The sequence below is a fragment of the Dromiciops gliroides genome, chromosome 3, assembly GCF_019393635.1.
Source record: "Dromiciops gliroides isolate mDroGli1 chromosome 3, mDroGli1.pri, whole genome shotgun sequence".
In the NCBI taxonomy this organism is placed as follows: Eukaryota; Metazoa; Chordata; class Mammalia; order Microbiotheria; family Microbiotheriidae; genus Dromiciops; species Dromiciops gliroides.
The window spans coordinates 619,234,359-619,249,333 of record NC_057863.1 but is presented as its reverse complement, the minus strand read 5'-3'; the positions used below and the strand labels follow the sequence as shown (position 1 = coordinate 619,249,333).

Here is a 14,975-nt window from a genome sequence, read left to right as displayed (position 1 = left end):
AGAAAAATTTGGAACTAAAAAGCTTTTTTTTTCTTTTTTTGGAACTAAAAATCTTATGAAAACAAATGTTGAAAACTATTTCACATGTAACTAGAAAATAATAAAATACTTTTATGATCAAAGTGAGAGTACTAGGAAAATTCTGTCAATTTAAAGGCTCCTGTTAGCCTCCAACTAACAATCAAAGCAGCCAATATCATGTCCAGAGGAGGCCAGATGAGCCTCCAGGGCAGGAAACTGGTACTCAGGCATAGGAAGCAGGTTTGGAGAAGGCCAAAGGGATTAAGTAAGCAAATCTTGTGGTCTGGGGAGCAATGGGGAGAGCAAGCAGGCCTGCATGCAGAGGGAGTTACCTGCTGTTTCCAAGACATGTTCTCTAGTTTGGCTGTGATTTTACACATTCAGAAAGTGAATATCTTCGGTAGACTGGGTTGAATGAGTAGCAAGCGTAAAGGAAGCCATCTGAGAACAATTCCAAGCAACACAAAATAATGTAATTCAGCGGTCATTTTGTTTTGTTTTGTTTTTTGGTGGGGCAGTGGGGGTTAAGTGACTTGCCCAGGGTCACACAGCTAGTAAGTGTTAAGTGTCTGAGGCCAGATTTGAACTTGGGTCCTCCTGAATCCAGGGCCAGTGCTCTATCTACTGCACCACCTAGCTGCCCCAAGAGGGTACATAGAGAAATGGATTTGTATAGGTTATATATAGCTAGATGAGAAGGGAAGGAGCATTTATTAAGTGCTTACAATGTGCCAGACACTTTACTAAGCACTTTACAAACATTTGATCATTTGACCCTCCCAACAACCCTTTAAGGTAAGTGCTATCATGATCTCCTTTTTATGGATGAGGAAACAAGCAGACAGGTTAAGTGACTTGCCCAGGGTCACACAACTAATAAGTGTTTGAGGCTGAATTTGAACCCAGGTGTTCCTGACTCCAGGCCCAGCACTTTGTGCCACCTAGCTAATGCTCATCACTTCCTTAAAAGAAGTTGCTTAGGACTGGTGTGGAATGAAGACAAATGTAGCCTGGGTATCTAGGGGTGGGGAGGGCATTGGTTATTAATTTAATTTTTTCAGTCAATAAAAATCTGCCTTTTCTCCCTTTCCCCCCACCCTCACCAACCTCTTCTGCCCCTTTTGAGAAAGAAATCATAACCCCTGTTACAGACATGCATCGTCAAGCAAAGAAAATGCCATAGGTATCTTCCACAGGGATTTACAGACAATTCTCACCTTCCCCAAGTGACCTGTTCCTCAGACCTAATTTAAATTTGCTTTCTGATGTAGGGAAAGTAGGGAGGGAGGAAGGCAGCAAGGGAGGGAGAGGCACATCTGCAGAGGGAGGGGGCTGGCACACAGCTCAAGGACATGTGGAGGCCAGGGACAGAGAAGCAAGAGCAAAAGGAGGAACATATTGGAGCCGGGGCCATCCACGGAGGGGGACGAGCAAGAATACATGGATGGGCAGCCGTTCAGGGGGAGGTGGAGCAGGGCAAAGGTGCCCCTGATCCGGGCACCATGCAGCTGTGGCAGAGGTCTCCACCCCTCTATTCATTTAGATCTCTTTGGGGGCTAGGTGGAGCTGAGAGAAAGGGCACAGCCCTAGAAAGTTAACATGGTGGGGTGGGGGGGTGGGGGGGGGGCCTTTTTTGGCATGTGGATTTCTGGATTCTCTACATAAAGTCAATTTGTGCCATGTGAATTCATGTTAAAGCAAAAACTGTACTTGAAAAAGAAAAAGTGGATATTATTTTTTTAACCTAAATCTTTTCTGAGCACTGGGTTTGGGGTCTGAAGGCCTGGGCTCCCATCCTAGCTCTGCTGTTTATTCTCTCTCTGACTCTGGATAAATTGCTCAGACTCCTGGGGCCTCATTTTCCTCACCTCTGAAACCAGGGGGTTGGACTCGATGAGGAGCTCTTAACCTGTGGTCCATGGAAAGATTTCAGGGAGATCATTACTTTAAAAAAATATTTTGGGGCAGCTAGGTGGTGCAGTGGATAGAGCACCGGCCCTGGAGTCAGGAGGACCTGAGTTCAAATCTGGCCTCAGACGCTTAACACTTACTAGCTGTTTGACCCTGGGCAAGTCACTTAACCCCAATTGCCTCACCTAAAAAAAAAAAGTTGATAACTATTTCAACATAATTGACAACAACAATTTCCATTTAATTGGTTTCCTTTATAATCATATGTATTTTATTTTATTTACGAATTTTAAAACGATTCTGAGAAAGGGTCCATCCCTAGGCTTCACCGGACACTGTCCAGGGAGTCTAGGACTCCCACAGCATCTGCCTTCTATTTATGTATTGTTACATACTTGTAGAGAAAGGCATGCTCTAGTGCCAACTGAGACCACTGCAGATTTAGGTTTTCCCTTCTCAAATGGGCCCTCAATACTGTGTGGTAATCAATTTATTCTTCCCTGATTGACTCCTGTCACACGCCTGAGCAGCTATTCCAAACCTCTTTTTTTCTTCAACCCCCCCCCCCAACATTACCTGCCTTACCCCTTCATGTCAGCAAAAGTCTTACCTCTTACTTTACTGAGAAAATCCAGACCCTCTGTTCTTAGGTCCCTCTTTGCCTGTAGACCACATTTGAGAACGTCTCCGCGATGTTCCTCCTCCTTTCTTCCCTTGCTCCAGGCTCTTGGGAAAGACTGGCCCTTCTCGGTGCCAAGGCCAACTTCTCTTTCTGCCTTTGATTTCAGTTCCACTTGGAGCTTGGCCCTTCTATCATTTCCTGTCTATCATTTTCCATTTCTCCCTTGCTGCTGACTCCTCCTCCACAACATGCCCAAGTCTCCAGGCTTCACTCAGCCCTACCATCCCCTCAAACTCTGTGTCTCTCTTTATCAGCCAAACTCAGAGAAAGACTGGTTTTCCCCTATCGTCTCCATGGCCTCACCCCCATTGAGTTCTCAGTTTCCTGCAGTCTCCATTGTGACCCAACCACTGTCCTAAAGTACTCCATGGACCCTAGTGATCTCTTCCGTCCTAAATCTCAGGCCCTTTTCTTAGTCCTCTTGACCTCTTTGGAGCATATGACCCTGCTAATCACTCCTTCCTTAGGGAGAGTCTCTCCCCCCTGGGTTTTCATGACTCTCCTATGACTTCCTTCTCATCCATCTCCCATGTAACAAGCAGTGCAGTCCCCCAAAGATCTCTCCCGGGCTGCCTTTGTTCTCCTTCTGTGCTTTCACCAATTAATCTCATCAGCTCAATTGTCTCTATGGAGATAACACCCAAATCTCTACATACAGCCTTCTTTGCCCCCCTAAGTATCAGCCCTGTGTTGCCAAGTGTTTGTTTGCTAAACATCACTGACTGGATATCCCGTCAGCATCTTAAACTCAACGTGTCTTCGATAAAACTCATTATCTTTCCCAGAAAGCGTACCCAGTCCCCACACTTCCCATTTTTGTTGAGGGGACCGCCATCTTTCTAATAATCCGGATCCACACCTCAGAGTTAACCTTGACCTTTCTCTCTCCTCACCCTCCATAGCCACTTGGTTTCCAGATTCTACCTCCATAACATCTCTCATACCCATCCATGCCCTTTCTTCCATTGCCACAGCAAATGCCCCAATCACCTCTCAACTGAACCATCGCAGCAGCTTCCTAATTGGTCTCCCTGCTTCCCATCTCTCTCCCATCCAATCTGTTGTTCACTCAGCTGCCAAAATAATCTTTATCGGGCAGATGTCTAATCATTTCATTCCAGTGCTCACACATCTTCATGCACACTCCTGGCATTGAAAGCCTTTCACAATCCAGCCTCCACCCACCTCTAATCAGAGTGTGAGCTCCTTCAGGGCAGGGACTGTGTTTTGTCCCTCTTTTTTTCTTTTTTGTATCCCCAGCACTTAGCGTATTGCCTGGTTCATAGTAGGTGCCTAATAAATGCGTATTGATGATTGTTTATTGACTTTCTGGCCTTTCATATTAGCCACATTCACACTCTCCACACTCCAGCCATGCTGGCGTACTAGCTGTTCCTCCACCCACAGAGGCCGTCCCCCAGTATTCGATGACCTTCCTTAGCTCCACCTCTCATTTTCCCTCCCACTGTTACCAGTCCCTTGGAGGATGGATAAAGTCAGGAAACATCTGCAAGAATGAAGTCAGATAACTTTAAAGTCTGCTACTGTATTTCACCTAGTCACTCAGTAAGAGAGTTGTATTCAGTACTGCAAGGCTATGTAACAAAGTATCTATCTGAAAAGCACGTGAATGCAACTGTTTCTAGTTACTCCTCTTCCTAGATGGCTGTGGTTGTGGGGCATTCAAGGCCTCTCTCCCCACCATTCTTGTCCTTCACTACAGCCCTCCCCAGTCCAGGCTTTTTCTTGATCTTCAACGAGACTTCCTATGTGCTCCATCTCCACAGGCAAAGTCTGACCTTACCTGAAGACTCAGCACAAGTGCACTCTTTATGAAGCTTTCTCTGATGCATGCCCTCCATTATAGCAAGATGAAAACCAAAAAAAAAAAAAAGATGAAAACCAGTCTCTCCTTCCTCATCTCATAGCATTTTGCCTGGATCTTTCCCCCCACACTTATCCCACTCTTCCTTGAACATGGTTCTTTGTGCTTCTTTTTCTTTACTAGGTGATAAGTTCCTTCAGAGCAGGGACTTCCTCCTATCTATGTCTGTGTGCTCAGTGCCTAGCCCACAGTAGGTTTTTTTGGTTTGGGGGTTTTTTTTGGCAAGACAATTGGGGTTAAGTGACTTGCCTAGGGTCATACAGCTAGTAATTGTTAAGTGTCTGAGTCTGGATTTGAACTCAGGTCCTCCTGAATCCAGGGCCGGTACTCTATCCACTGTGCCATCTAGCTGTCCCGTAGGGTTTTTTGTTTTTTGTTTTTCGAGTGAGGCAATTGGGGTTAAATGACTTGCCCAGGGTCACACAGCTAGTAAGTGTTAAGTGTCTGAGGCCAGATTTGAACTCAGGTATTCCTGAATCCAGGGCCGGTGCTCTATCCACTGCGCCACCTAGCCGCCCCAATCCCGTAGGTTTTTAATAAATGTTTTTTGGGGGGATTCTAAACTTTAAAAGTCAGGAGTAGGTAAGAGTCATGTTGCTAATGGTATCTTAGAACCTTTCAAAATCCTATTTCATGGGGTATTGTTTCTCAAGGTTGAGTTTTGAGGAGGGGAAACTGAGGAAAAAGGTATACCGAGTGTTCTCATACATTTCTCTCAGGTAAAAAAATTCCAAATTATTTATGAAAAGAAGACTCTGTTTTGGTCAGTCTGTCCGTCTCCTTCCACTTCCTTTCACCCACCTCAGTACTTTTGCAAGTCTTCATGTAGTTTCCCTCTTCTTTCAGGTGTGGGAATTGGCGTTGTCCATGCTGGCTATGAAAGACGATTGGCCCATCACCTTGGAGCCCACAGCACTCCCTCCATCCTGGGAATCATAAATGGGAAGATCTCCTTCTTCCACAATGCAGTTGTTCGAGAGAACCTTCGACAGTTTGTGGAGAGCCTCATTCCAGGGAACTTGGTGGAGAAGGTGGGTTTCACAAAGGGTTGATTCCCAAAGGGCATGAAAGCTGGAAAGCCTTTCTTTTGGGGGGTCTGAGTCTGTCTGTTGCCTGAGCATTTGCAGACTGAAGTTTCCTGTCGGGCTGGGCAATAAACAAAGTAATTAGTTAAACTAAGTCATTGAGTGTGATGGGGAAACCACTAAGCACAGGCGTGGAGAATGAATTAATGATATTAGCTACTTTTCTAATGTGCAGTTATACCACATTGACCTTCTAATGATGATCAGATTGTGGTGTTGGGTTGGGAACGGTGATTGCTGAGACATTAGGACTATATGGAAGGAGCAGAATTATTATCTCTGCCTCCATGAAACTACTTTGACAGAAGTAGCCCCATTGCAGCACCTGTGCTTTGTTCAGCTTGAGCACACCACCCTCCAGTGCCCTGAACAGCTTACAGACTTCCCCAGCTCTGCACCTTTAAATTCTTCACTCCCTGCACCCAGAGTATGTTCCTCTTCATCTCTCCCTGTTCACATCCTGCCTGTTTTTCAAGGCCACTCGGTTTTTGCCTCTCTTTCATGACAGCTCTCCCTCCACTAAACCATTTGCTCAGACCTTTCCTACACATTTACCTAAACTACCTTGTATTACCATTTGTGTTCCTGTCCTTTCTGCCCTTGGAGAGTACAAACTCCCTGAGGGCAAGAACTATGTCTCCTCCCTCCTTCCCTCTCTCCCCCCCCCCCCTCTCTCTCTCTCTCTCTCCCTCCCCCCTCCTCTCTCTCCCCCTTTCTGTCTCCCTCCTCTCTCTCTTTCTGTCTCTCTCAGGTCCTGACCCAGTGACTCCTCTGCAGGAGTCCTTTATTCATTATTTCTTGCATTCCACTGAGGTCTTTTGACAAGTCAGAAAATGCTTTTGTTTTGAAGGATTTGTCCTTTATATTAACAAAAGAAAATATAGTAGGTAGATCTTAGTGTTTTCATTACACTTTCTCAACAAGTTCTTGGGGAATTGGGTCATGCCTGATGAGGAGATGGAAGTAAGCATTTCTTGAAAGAATGTGCTGAGAAAAACCTCAGTTCAAAAATGTTGATTCAGTACCTGCCCTGTATGAGTCCATCCCAAGAGTTGCTGTCTCTAGATAAGATAGACTGCCAATATCTCAACTGTCAGAGGGACACAGCCTGGGCTCAGCATCATTGTGGGGCCCTTTATCTGTAGTAATACATTGTGTAAAAGGGCTGGAGGTCGTGTTCCTCTCTGACATCTTGTGGCAGAAGTAACCCAGCCCCTGCCTTCATGTCACTTATGGTCCACTAGGGGTCTAGCACACACACCCCCCTCTGTCCTACAGCGCTCACAGCATAACAGAAGAGGAAGAGATGAGGTCCTGGTATATGAACTGCTCAAAGACGGCCGATCTTGCAATCTGGAGCCTCACTTTGTTCAGATCTTTAAATGACCCTCTCTTTTGGGAGGCTCTTTGGACACAAAGACTAGAACACAGAAGAGCCATTTAGACAGCAGCTTATACGATTGTATAGCATCCATGTGTGGAGATCAGGAGATGTAGAAGGGTTGGCATTTTTTTCAATACTGTCAAAATTTCACCTTTTTTAAAAAAGCAAAGTATTACCTTTTAAAAGAGGAACCAGATATTATCTCACACAAGGATTAATTTGAAAAGACAGGGGATATTTAACCTGAAGAATAGGAGACGCGGGGTGGGGGGGGGGATGACAACGACACAGCTAAGCACAGTAAGGGTGGGAGGTGGAGGTGGGGGAGACACATAATTCCAAAGAGGTAGTTTCTGACTCAATATAAAGAAAACCTTCTAACATTGAGAGATATTCAACAGTGGAACACGGGCCCTTCATTGGAAGCCGAATGACCACTTGTCGGAGACAGCAAAGAGGGAGTGCTTGTTCAGACTTGGGCTAGACTGCCATCTTTCGTCCCTTCCATCCTTGAGCTTCTGTGTCAGTACCAAATGTTGATCATTATAACAAACTTTTCAGATTTTTCTCAGACCACTCTGAAGGGATCTAGAGGAAGGTCTGGGTGTGTAAAGGCTTGCTCTTCATTCCTGTCACTCTTCCCACCAAAATCTGAAATGTTTTATTTCAGAAATATTCTTGTCATTGATGAGGTTCCCTTTCCCAGTTTTTAGCTTTAGGGACATTTTATGTTACAGAATAAAATGCCTTGATAGAAAAAGTAATTAGAGAACAAACCAGAGTTGGAGGTCATTTTTTTTATTGGCATGGGTAATAATTGCTCTGGGAAGGATTACGATTTCAAGTAAAGAACGAGAATCAGAAGCAGATGCTTTTATAAGACCCCGGCTCTTTTAAATGACTTGAGTAATAAGATGAAAAGAAGATCTAATGGCTACATTTTCATGAGTCTTGTAAGCATGCTCATGACTTTTTTTCCTTTTAAAACTGCTATTATGGATTGAAATAAGCATTTAATTTTTTTTCTTTCTTTTTAAATTTTTAATTTTAAGGTCACTGATAAAAATTACGTCCGATTTCTCTCTGGCTGGCAGCAGGAGAATAAGCCTCACGTCCTTCTGTTTGACCACATGCCGCTGGCACCATTGCTGTACAAGGTACATTATATGCTAGAGGTAATGGCACCATCTGGCCTTAGTGGAAGGAGGTGTCTCTGGTGAAACACTGAACCAGGGTGTCCTTTTAGTAAAGACCAGCTGAGCCCTGGGGAGTGTGGGAAGATCAGCGATCTGCTGTTTCCACACCGCTTCCTTGTCTTCTGATTGTCTGCTTAAAGGAGCTGTAGGTGCATTCCAAGATTTTCAAGTTGAAAAATAGGACTATGATCAGCAGGCCCCCCAGTACTCCTAGCTCTGTTCGGTTCTGCTGATTGGTGCACGGTACAGATGTTTACATTTTCTTGACACAGGTGCCAAGAACTTTAGGGCTGGCTGGGTCAGAACATCATGACCTAGCAAAGATGGAGAGAGAACCACTAACAGAAGAGTTATCAAGCTCACGTCCTCCCCAAAGAACCCAGGTTCTAAATCCAGAGTAATACAAGTGAATAGGGAACTGCAGGTGTTACTTGCTCCTCAGGCCAAAAGACAGTTGAGATGCTTCTGTGTCTCATTTGTGAACAGCACTTACATTTGCCCTTGTTTCTTTATTGAGCTTCCTGAGGTGATGAAGACTTAGTGGGGCTTTAGGTGTCCTCCATCGAGGGGAACAATTCCAGGTCTGAATTCAGACCGATATAGAACTCACTGTTCATTTCCACTTCTTCCTGTCACACCCCACCAGCTGATTGCTTTTGCCTACAAGGATTATTTGTCATTTGGATATGTATATGTCGGCTTGAGAGGGACTCAAGAGATGACAAGTCAGTACAATGTCAACATCTACACCCCAACCATGTTGGTCTTCAAGGAACATATAGACAAACCAGCTGATGTTGTACAGGTACATGTTGTTGTTGTTGAGTTGTGTCTAGCTCTTCGTGATCCCATTTGGGGTTTTCTTGGCAAAGATCCTGAAGTGGTTTACCGTTTCCTTCTCCAGCTCATTTGACAGATGAATTGACTTGCCCAGGGTCACACAGCTAGGAAGTATCTGAGGCTGGGTTTGAACTCAGGAAGATGAGTCTGACTCCAGGCTTGGCACTCTGTGTCCTATGGCGCCACCTGGCTGCCTGTGCACAGGCACAGAGAGGTTTCCTTTTGTGCAGAGGCTCTTTGTCATCCAGAGGCTCAGCTTATGTGAATATTAAAAACAGATACAGCATGTGAGGAGGAGAGAGCAAACCTCTTTGAAGTTTTACCTGGCCAAGTCAATAAAGATGGAATCATAGTCTAACTTCTCCATTTCCTGCATTTAATCTGGCTTTCTATTTAGTCCTTAAGAAAATTTAGAGGGGCAGCTAGGTGGTGCAATGGATAAAGCACCGACCCTGGATTCAGGAGGACCTGAGTTCAAATCCAGCCTCAGACACTTGACACTTACTAGCTGTGTGACCCTGGGCAAGTCACTTAACCCCAATTGCCTCACCAAAAAAAAGAAAGAAAGAAAGAAAACTTAGACTACATCAGAAATTCTCCTGCTAGGGAACTAACTAGATCCCTTGACAGCCTGTGCCCTCATTCATCCCCTCTGGCTTCCCAAAGGAGACTCATCTGGGCAGTCTTCTACATGGTTTCTGATTCAATTACTAATTCTCAACAAGCATGAGAATTGCCTTGCTTTACTTTTTACTGCTATCTCATACTCCTTGTGTCCTGTAAAGCTTAAAGTGCTTTATATAAACAGGAATTGTTGTTAATGTTTACACCTCAGGATGCACAAGCAAAACATTAAAGCAGCCTTTTACAGAACCCATTTACCAGCTCATTCAGGTGTTTTGTTCAAGAGCTTGCTTCTCCTTTGCAGGAAATACAATGAATGAAAGCCTTGATCTTTATACTCTATGCATGGTATACTTGTTTCCACTGAGAATTTGTAGCAGAATCCAGAATTAAGAACAAATCTAGCAAGCCCATGTCCCCAAAGATCCAATATTCGAGGAGACCAGAAAAACCCAGCTTTTGGTGTTCCTTAGCCTGCTGACTAATGCACTCCTTGCTGCATTCATCAGTCTGGCAGGAAGCTCTTCACTCTGGTGGGCCTTCACTCTGGCCCTGAGCCAATCTTTCAGCCTCTGTCCCTAAGACCCCTTGCCTGTGAATGGATAGGGCTTGGCAGGTGTCTGCAATGTGGTGCAGGACAATGGAATGAGAGCCCACTGCTCTTTGGTTTGTTTCTCCAGGCTCGGGGGTTGAAGAAACAGACCATTGAAGACTTTGTCTCACAAAACAAGTACCTCCTAGCAGCCCGGCTCACCAGCCAGAAGATGTTTCATGAGCTGTGCCCTGTCAAGAGGTCTCATCGCCAGAGGAAGTAAGAACTTGAGGCTTTTCTTCTCTTGACCCCAGCCTCTGAGGATGACTCCTAGCTGCTCCCCCATCAGACTTTTCCTGGCTTGGGGTGCTGGGGCTCCATAGTTTTCACAAGATGTGTGTGGTTTTAAAGAGTCTAGATAGAGTAGAAACAATGATCAGGGATTCAAAAGCCAGGTAGACAGAGTAAGCTAAAACAATTGTGTGCACTTGGCCTGAGGAGTCACTTACCTCATCTCAGGAATATAAATGGAAAAAGGACTTAAGGTAGGCTAAGGCAGGAGGCCGGATTCTGCAAACAGTGAGCACCGAGTAAATGCTTGTTTAATTAGATTGGCTGTAATTACCTAACTAGGATTCAGTGAGTTGAAGATTATTAAATGTTGCATTGGCTTTTGGCTCAAAGGAGAAATGTCACCTATCTGAGGAAGCAGTGGGGAGTTAATAACCTTTCATCATTGTGAAATTTTCTGAACACAACCTGGATTCACACTGCAAAACCTGCTGCCTTATTTGAGTGGGAAATTCATTTATTCAGCAGTTATTTATCAAGTAACTACTGTGTGCTAGGCCTTGGGTTACAAAGACAACAGTGAGAGTGTCCAAAAGGAGCTTAGATTCTATTGAGAAAAAGCTGCAGGCAAACTGGTAAGTAAAGGCAAATGTAGATACCAAAGTCACAAGGGAATTTCTGGCAGTGGGCAGCTCCCGTGGGTGGTAGTCCATGTGCTAGGCCCCTGGCCCCCTTGGATTATACAGTTGAGATGCTCTCTGGTGTCCTCACTGGGCATGGGCTCAGGAGTGGCCTCCTGAAGGTGGTCTTCCACGGTGATTCCAGCACTGACCGTGTCCTGCCTTCTCTCGGTGTGGTGCAGGTACTGTGTGCTCTTGCTGATTCGGGAAGGAGCAAAGTCAAATCCAGATTTTGAAGCTTTTCTGTCCTTCGCGTTGGCAAACAGCCAGGACACTGTGAGATTTGTGCATGTCTACAGCAACCGGCAGCAGGAGTTTGCCAACACTTTGCTACCCAGCAGTGAAACATTTCAGGGAAAATCTGCTGTGAGTCACATGGAGCATTGACTGGGCAGGGGCATGCTGGGCTCCTGTGGTCTCCTAGGCTCGCCCTCATCATCTCACCCTGAGCCTTGGCACTCCAGCCTCTCTGACTGCTCTAAGCTTTAGTTATGGAGGCTCTGACCCATAGGGAAGGAAGGGCATTAGCCCTTCTCTCCGTGGAGTGTCATCGTCACTCTTCTTGAGAAAGCTTCCCTTCTACTCTCCTCACTGTTCATTAGCAATGAGCTCCTGCCATAGAGTCCTAGCATCCCAGAGCTGAAGTGACCGTTGGGAGGGGGTGGGTGGGTATCACATCCAACCTGCCACGTGGGCAGGAATCCCAGTAAGGGACCCTAGAATGGAGTCTCAAGAGCTTGAAAAGACAGGACCCCCCACCCCCATCCTGAGGCAGCCCACTCCATTGTGGACAGCACCTCCCCACGTTCCCTCCCATGTCAGCAGGCAGAGGGAAGAGCCTCCCTTTCCACAGGGGGCGCTGTGCGTTCCTCAGCAGCCCTCTGTATGGTTTGCGTGCCTCATTGTGGTACTTGTGTTGAATCCTTTCCCAAATCCTGGACTTCCCTGCTATTGTATCAGAGGCCACAGAAATGACAGAACAGAGCAGCTGGGTCTTGTCTAATCCTGCCCACGTTCTTAACAGAAGGACCAGAAAATATTTTTCTTTTGCCTTTTATCTTTTGAGAACCCATATGACATAGTTACTCTTAGCTGGTTTTTCCAGCACCTCCCCAAAGAAGCAGGTTGTTATCATAGCTAAAACATCCTTTTTCTTTTTTGTTGCGGCTCAGGTCTCTATCTTAGAAAGGCGTAACACAGCTGGGAAGGTGGTGTACAAAACTCTGGAAAATCCCTGGACGGGAAGTGAGAAAGATAAGTTCATCCTTCTGGGCTATCTGGATCAGCTACGAAGAGACCCTGCTCTTCTTTCCTCTGAGGCCATCTTACTTGATCTGGTCGATGAACTTGCTCCTGTAAGCATTGCGGGCCCACAATAGCTCATGTACAATAACTCTCAATGCTTTAAGCACTGCGAAAATTTCCAAAATACTCTCCCTGCAGCAACCCTGTTTGGTAGCTAGTGTGAAGATTATTATCCTGATTTTACCAATGGGAAAATGGAGACTTGCAAGGTGCAGTGTCTTCCCCATTGCCATGCAGCTAAGCAGTGTCAGAGCCAGGTTTCCAGTAGTCTTCTCTACCCCACTACTTCTCAAAGAGATCACAGATGACCAGGCTCATGCTGTTCTCTTGATCTTGTAGCAAGGTTGAGTGGGAAGGCTGAAAAGGGTGCCATATTGGGAAAGGAGACTGCTAAGGCAATAGGAGTTTGTTTTCAGTTGGTGGCCACTGTACTGAGGCACAAGAACCTTTAGCTGCTTTCTGAGGTTAGAATTTGGAAGGACAACTCGGTGCTTGGCATTTGGGCTATGATCTTTCAGAAACAATTTATTCATATACAGATACTCCTGCTCAGAGAGAGATCCAATCAAGCAGCTTCTCTTGCTCATTGGAATTCTCTCAACCTAGCAGTTTCCACTTAGATTTTCTGGTAATGCTGAAACAAGACAAAATTCCACAGCAAAGTAAAATAAAAGTACCTGGATTAACTTTAGATTTTGCTGGGGTTTGTGGGAGTTTTTGTTTTGTTTTGTTTTGTTTTGACCAAACAGAAAAAAATAATAATGTTGTGGTTGGTGCACGCTTAGAGAAATAGCATCCTTAAACCAACCATCTCCTCTTTAACTCTTCCCCTCTCAGTCTGGTCAGAGTTGAGCAGAGGCATAATTCCTGATTGAATTAAATAGACATTTCCATTCTTAGCCAACCTATCCAACTCTTAGCCATAAATAATAAGTCTGGTTTCAGAAAATTGAAATCTGCCCTCATTAAGTCCTCTGTTCAAGGAATACTGATTAGGTCTTTAACTTAAGTGAGCCCAGGGACTTCCAACTGGAACACTGTGCTCAGTGTCATTCCCTAATATCTGGACACAACTGAGATCCTTAGCGCTAAGCTTCCACAGGAAGGAGCCTGATCACCATCTGATTTGTTGGTTTTTTTTAATTAGGTGTTTTTCCTTCGATGGATCTATTCCACTTCTGAATATTTGTCAGACTTCTGGGACAGTGTACTTCACAACAATTGGTAGGAAAATCATTTGTGCTGAATGGTTGTGTCTGTGCTAATACCAACATTGCTTTTCTTAGGAGGAAACATTCCATCTTGTTATGATTTCTGAGAAGTACTTGTTGACATGGACAAGTGAGAGAATATTCAGGAGTTTTCAAGGGGAAGCAGGGTCTTTCCTCTCACCCTTTTGCTCAATAGCCATGGGCATATAGTTCTTTTTTTTTTTTTTTGCTGGGCAATGGGGGTTAAGTGACTTGCTCAGGGTCACACAGCTAGTAAGTGTCAAGTGTCTGAGGCCGGATTTGAACTCAGGTACTCCTGAATCCAGGGCCGGTGCTTTATCCACTGTGCCACCTAGCCGCCCCCGGGCATATAGTTCTTGCAACAATTAGGCACCCAAATGTTTGTTGAATGATAAATTTCTATTCTTGGGAGATTATGGGTAGATCATGTTATCAAAAGATTAGAAAGAAATACACAAGGATATTTCTTCTAATCCCCAACCTTCACAGAGGACTATACTGAAGTGGTCCAAGCCATAGGTTTACAGAAAACCAGTCAGACAGCCCACTCATTAACCTTTTTCAGTCTCTAAACAGACCACCCTTGTTGTAGGGGAGTTGTTCCTACTGTTTAACTCAATCCTTCATTCAAATGCCTATTTTCTTTCATAGGTTTATACTTAATAAATTCTACAGATCCAGAATTCATGTCATGGCTACCTCTGAGTTAGAGGTTTGGGAGGGAAATAAAGTTTACCTCTTTGGAGACAAAAGGAACGAATGCATTAGGAATGGGAAAAGCCACTCCATGTTAGTTGTTAGAAAGGAAGAGAAATGCCCAAGGTATAACCTGTTCTTTCCATCTGTCAATCTTGTTTCAGGCGAGAAATGATGCCCCTTCTGTCCCTGATCTTCTCCGCACTCTTCATTCTTTTTGGAACAGTCATTGTTCAGGCTTTCAGGCAAGTCCCTAGATGTGTGCTGGCCCTGCCTTTGAAGTGTTTCTACAACCAATCCCCACTTAATGGGAAACCCTTTTCTTCATTTGTTCAGTGATTCCAATGAGGATCGAGAGTCACGGCCTCCTGAGAAAGAAGTCAGTGAGAAGACCGAGAAGACTGAGACCTGTTTCAGCAAAGACAACAGCAGGTAGCGGCATAAAGAAAGGTGTTCGTAGTCCTGAGCTGCCACTGGCATGGCACCTTGAGACTGGTCTGGAAAACATCTGGCACCTGTGGTTTGATTGGCGTAGGGACCTCCCCAGCACCTGCAGCTTCAGGCTTGGGAGCTGCTGAGAGCTAAACTACAGCCATGCAGTGTGCATACAT

General features: G+C 45.0%; 1 protein-coding gene across 5 annotated transcripts in view; it reads left to right on the top strand.

Annotated features, from left to right (window-relative positions):
• Positions 1-14,975, top strand: part of DNAJC16 (DnaJ heat shock protein family (Hsp40) member C16) — a 36,297-nt gene that overhangs the window by 14,663 nt on the left and 6,659 nt on the right. For all 5 annotated transcript variants that reach the window (XM_043991900.1, XM_043991902.1, XM_043991898.1 and 2 more), the window contains exons 5-13: positions 5,346-5,530; positions 8,021-8,125; positions 8,811-8,969; positions 10,309-10,439; positions 11,314-11,497; positions 12,304-12,486; positions 13,584-13,660; positions 14,529-14,609; positions 14,701-14,796. In XM_043991900.1, coding sequence (XP_043847835.1) covers positions 5,346-5,530; positions 8,021-8,125; positions 8,811-8,969; positions 10,309-10,439; positions 11,314-11,497; positions 12,304-12,486; positions 13,584-13,660; positions 14,529-14,609; positions 14,701-14,796 — 1,201 coding nt within the window. The remainder of the gene's footprint in view (positions 1-5,345; positions 5,531-8,020; positions 8,126-8,810; positions 8,970-10,308; positions 10,440-11,313; positions 11,498-12,303; positions 12,487-13,583; positions 13,661-14,528; positions 14,610-14,700; positions 14,797-14,975) is intronic.